This window comes from Rhododendron vialii, chromosome 9a, assembly GCF_030253575.1.
Source record: "Rhododendron vialii isolate Sample 1 chromosome 9a, ASM3025357v1".
In the NCBI taxonomy this organism is placed as follows: Eukaryota; Viridiplantae; Streptophyta; class Magnoliopsida; order Ericales; family Ericaceae; genus Rhododendron; species Rhododendron vialii.
Genome location: NC_080565.1, coordinates 23,699,429 through 23,704,807, shown reverse-complemented (window position 1 = coordinate 23,704,807; position 5,379 = coordinate 23,699,429). Strand labels below are relative to the sequence as shown.

The window sequence follows — 5,379 nt, the reverse complement described above, 5'->3', positions numbered from 1 at the left end:
TTAGGGGACACTATGACGGCTTAGATTACACCTCGGTTGAATTTGAGCCCTTTATTGTTGAGTATAGACAGTTAGGATAGGGCCAACATTTATGTTGTCTCCTAAGGAACAGCAGGGTCCCTCATTTCATTCAGAACATTATTGGTTCATATATAAAATGAATGATAAAAATAGGATCTGAACTATTCACTATATAGAGCTTAAAGCGTAGAACAAATTTGTTAAAAATCAAATCGATTGGATATCGATAATTTAGTAAATAAACTATATTTGTTCACTCTATATTTTTTCGATCCGAAAATGTGGTTTCATTTACCGAGTTACCGATATCCGTTTAACTTGATTTTTTACAGGTTTATTCTACTCTTCAAGCTTTACATAGTGAACGGAGATCACATTTTTTAGCTTGGAATGATGCCCATTTTATTTTATTTTATGGGCACTGACACCGTGCTATGCCTTAGGCGCGGTAGACTCCCCCACCCCGTTATTAGCATGACCCTTGATCAAATTTTGTAGAAACAATTATTAGAAGTAATTACCTTCAAAATTACATATGTCAGCAATGTGAAAAACTATACACCTCAAACCGCCAATATAAGGACCTCCCCTTGTCTTTCTCCTCTTTACCCCTCTCCCTCTTCATTGCAGAAGAGACTGAGACCACTCTTTCCTCTTCCCCTCTCCTACGCTTTCCTCAATCAGGACTATTCCGTTGAGGCACTCAACGAACACCCATAATTCTCCAGGACTCGTATCGTTCATAACCGAGTGATCATCACCTTCGTTAAATCAATGGATTTCCATCTGGGTTTCCTCGTGCTGTGCTCTGTTCTTGTTTTGGCTTCTGGGAATTCAAGAAATCTCCCGATCGTATCGTTTGAAGAAGGGTATTCACACCTTTTTGGTGATGACAATCTCATGGTCCTAAGGGATGGAAAATCAGTCCATCTCTCTCTAGATAAACGAACAGGTCCTCATTTACTCTCTTTCTTTCTTTCTTTCGCTCTGTTTTTTGCTTTCAAAACTACGATGATCTTCTTGGGGTTTTAGGTTATTTAACGCTGCCTTTTTTTTTTCTTTTTCTTTTTTTCCTTTGTAGGCTCTGGATTTGTGTCTCAAGACCTTTATCTGCACGGATTCTTCAGTGCTTCTATCAAACTGCCTGCGGATTACACTGCTGGTGTTGTTGTTGCATTTTATGTGAGTAAATTGGTTTTGATTGTCTCTAATAGTGGTTTGTTTATTTTAGTTTTAGGTAATCCAGCCCAGTTGTTTTACCCATAAAAATTCATTCATTGGAATATATATATATATATATATATATATATATATATATATATATATATATTTATATGAATTAAGCAAGAAATATAGTATTATCACGGAAGGAGTCGGCGAAATTTCAAGTACAAATCCCAAATTTTAGGTATTGGGATTTTCGGAAACACCCATTAGAGTCCTTGAAATCTTTTCTGGTTTCTTGAAATTAATTTGAGGTACCAACCAAACCCAAAACGGTATTTTGCGTAATTAACTCGAATTAAAACCACATGGATTCCAACCACCTTTCTTCCTTTTTTGTAGTTGAGAGATTTTGATCTTTACCTGAATTTTAATTACGAACTTAAATTTCAGAGGAGGACGTGTTATGGTTGTGAATTTTGCAGAAGTAAAGAGTTCTAGATTTATTTTCTTGTTTATGGAAGTTTTTATTGAGGAACCTTAATTACTCTAGGAAGAACACCGTGATGCACTAATTTCTCTCTCTCTCTCTCTCTCTCTCTCTCTCTCTCTCTCTGGATTGATTAATTTCTTGTGACTAACAGATGTCAAATGGGGACATGTATGAGAAAAATCACGACGAGCTGGACTTCGAGTTCTTGGGGAACATCAGAGGCAAAGACTGGAGGATTCAGACGAATGTTTATGGAAATGGAAGCACAAGTACTGGTAGAGAAGAGAGATACGGCCTGTGGTTTGATCCTTCTGAGGATTTCCATCACTACAGTATTCTCTGGACTCAGAATCAGATCATGTAAGTAAGAAACCTCTGTTTTCTTGTTTTGGCTATATATCTCTCTGTTTTGCTGCAGTCTCTCTTCTTATGAACGAGACTGTGAGCTTACTTTTCTTATTCACGGTCACACGGGTGTTCGGCCTAACGTACGTGCACCTCAATTATTTTCCTTCCCGATTTAGTCAATGGAAGGTTATTCACACTGAGACCAAGGATTCACGTGAGATTTTTCTCAAACGGCATACACGCAAGATGCTGCGCTGTTGACTGTTGTGTATGTGACAATATGTCATGCACTGTTGTGGGGTTTTTATTAGGAAAGTTCATTTTGACCTCCAGTGGTTATTGTCATGTGCGGATATTTTCTTCATGGTTTAAAACCGACCACATAATCTACTTGTAGTTTTGAAAATGTGCAGATAGATCCCATGCTGTTTTGTTTTCCATCTATATTAACGGATACAACATTAAAAGACCGACTCATGTTTCTTGATTCTTATTTTTTTTTAAATCTAACCACACCATTCCCATATCAAAAATTGAATCCAAACCATTGATATTGTAAATTTTGACAAGTATTATATCTATGCCAAAATTCAAGTCAATCAAAAAAGGAAAACTCATGATCGAATCGATTTTGTTATGAAATTAAAAATTAAAAATTGAATTTACTAAAAATTAGATCATTAGATTATTGATGCCTGATCGAGATGATTTTTTTATAAAGATGCTCTATTCTTTATTTAATACATTATGAACGACTCAGATTACATTCTAGAGGTGTATGAGATACATCTCCGTTCATATGGATGGAAAACATGACAGCATAAGGTCTATCCGTACATTTTTAAAACCACAGATAGGCTACGTGGTCAGTTTTAAATCATGATGGGGGTATCCGTACATGGCAATAACCACAGGGGGTGAAAGTGGTCTTTGCCCTTTATATTATTTTTAGGTTTTTTTTTATTATTATTTTAAGGGATTCCCTGTTCTGGTAGGCTGTGGTTGGGTCATGGATTTGTGGAGGTATTTACCAGGGAAAAGAAAATGACAGAGAACCCGATGGAAATATTATAGCTTATTCAATTAATCGTCTTATTTATTTTGCCTTTACCCTTTCCTTTCCATCCAACAATTCCTTTTACGAATTCATGGTCCAAACACACCCTAAAAATCCATTTTGTTCGTTCTTGCCTCAATGATGTTTAAGTTCAACAATAGACCTATTTCTATTTCTATTTTTTTATTGGGTTCGACGCTCAAGGGTGTCCGACCCAACTTATTCGCACCTCAACTAATCCTCTTCCCTCCCCGGTCAAATGCATGCAATTCACGTTAGGCCTATAGAATTTATTAGTTGTGTCCGGAGACTCATTAACCAACCGGACTAACCCATAGAGCTTACCTATTTCTAGTTAGAAGTACTACCATTTAATCTCTGTGATTCGGTAATCCACATGTTGCTGTGAATTGGACCATTATAGGGGACCATTGCCTAATCTGACTCCTGCAACAGTCAACAGCCATTGCCATTGTATCAGTTTTGTTGCTTAATTTGGTAATCTTCTGTGTCTTCCTATATTAAATGGAATGGGGGCATGATACCCCAATATCACATTGGGACATCATAGAAATTTTAAATCCTATAGCCTATCTCCTTTGATACTGGCTCTTTCTTTATTTTCATAGCTGAATCTGATAATATCTCAGGAGCTGTAGTGGCGTTTCGCTATTTTTAGAGCCTTTGATGTGATGTACATATTTTAGGCCCTAGGATGGAGACAGGGTTTTAGGAAGGTTGTCTGGAAATGTTCTGTTTGTCCTTCAATTAATGTGACAGCCCTGTTTGTTATCTTTAGGCCTGTTTGGATCGTTATTTTGTGGAGGATATTTCAATAAAAAGGAAAAAGACAACAAGATAAGTGATTAAACAACACTATTTGCATTTTTCCCTTTTCCTCCGGTAAGGGTTGAGCACATAAATTGAGATCTCATTCAGTTTGCTAGACATGTCCTCTCTTATGTTTTTTGGCTTTGATTTTAGGTTATGGTTTCACGAAATCATGTCACTTGAGTTTCTTGATTTTTTGGAGATATAGGAGGCCGCTATTTCAATGATAAAAATTTATGAGAAAGTCAACTAATGCATATAATATCGAAGGGTTAGGTCTAATCTTTAGTCTCACGCGCTCATATTGGGCATTATCCATGATCTAAACACAGCCTTAGAGATAAACTTTCTGCTGGCTTGTGGAGTTAAAAGTGAAGGCTTTGTTTGTTTTGGTGCTTTTGTCTTGCTTCAGATTTTATGTTGACAATGTACCCATAAGAGAGATCAAAAGGACAGAAGCAATGGGTGGAGACTTCCCCTCTAAGCCAATGACTTTGTATGCCACAATCTGGGATGGTTCTGACTGGGCCACAAATGGGGGTAGGTACAGAGTCAATTACAAATATGCCCCTTACATTGCCGAATTTTCCAACTTCGTCCTCCACGGCTGCGCTATCAACCCGATTGAGCCGTCGTCAAAATGTGACCATGCATCAAATTCCGATTCCATCTCTACTGGTATCACATCCGAACAACGAACCAAAATGGAGAGTTTCAGAACCAAGCATATGCAATATTCCTATTGCTATGATAAAAACCGGTACAAAATTCCTCCACCAGAGTGTGTAATCGATCCGCGGGAAGCAGAGCAGCTTAGAGGTTTTGACCCTGTCACGTTCGGTGGGGTACGTCGCCACCATGGGAAACACCACCACCGGAGCCGATCAAGCACGGCTATCTGAGGAGACTAATTTCTATATTTGCATATGGGCATTATCATAATCTTCTGTTGAATTTTCAAATCTGATCATTTGTTTTTGTGAATAGATAAAGGGGGAGAGGGACAGAGAGCATATATTTCATTGATGGGTATGTGTATGTATATACTTCATACCTTCTTGGTTCCAAGCCATCTTCTCATTGATATGTTGTCTTTGGCTTTATATTTTGAAATTTGGTGCTTATTTCTGTACTTATGGCACATCCTATGGTTTCAATAAATATATCAGTATATGGAGTTACTAGTGTATATTTGGCATGGTGGGCTTTTGAATTATTTAGTTCTTTTCTTTATGGGTACCTCTGTTCCTTTTTCTTTGTGAAATCTCTGAAATGGAGCTTGTTTATTTTTTCGTTTGGTTCATTTTTTTCTTACAAAAAGTTTTTGAAGTGATCGAACAAACCCAAAACATATACCTCCTACTTTTCCTGCCTTCAATATCCGTCTGTTTTGACGTATAGTATTTTCATGTGAAACAATTTTTACCTATTTTTCATTGTTTCTGTTTGGTTGCATAAAGGCAGA

General features: G+C 37.2%; 1 protein-coding gene across 1 annotated transcript; it reads left to right on the top strand.

Annotated features, from left to right (window-relative positions):
• Nucleotides 1–517: 517 nt before the first annotated feature.
• On the top strand, nt 518–5,103 carry LOC131300796 (probable xyloglucan endotransglucosylase/hydrolase protein 28). The gene is made up of 4 exons (XM_058326780.1): nt 518–973; nt 1,103–1,203; nt 1,830–2,038; nt 4,327–5,103. Exons 1-4 carry the CDS (start codon nt 796–798, stop codon nt 4,814–4,816), a joined length of 978 nt encoding a protein of 325 aa, XP_058182763.1. The 5' UTR covers nt 518–795; the 3' UTR covers nt 4,817–5,103.
• The last annotated feature ends 276 nt before the right edge of the window (nt 5,104–5,379 follow it).

Coding starts and splice junctions, on each gene's coding strand:
- LOC131300796 (XM_058326780.1), top strand. CDS start 796: ATGGATTTCCATCTGGGTTTCCTCGTGCTGTGCTCTGTTCTTGTTTTG. Junction 974..1,102: donor CTCTCTAGATAAACGAACAG/GTCCTCATTTAC, acceptor TTTCCTTTGTAG/GCTCTGGATTTGTGTCTCAA. Junction 2,039..4,326: donor TGGACTCAGAATCAGATCAT/GTAAGTAAGAAA, acceptor GTCTTGCTTCAG/ATTTTATGTTGACAATGTAC.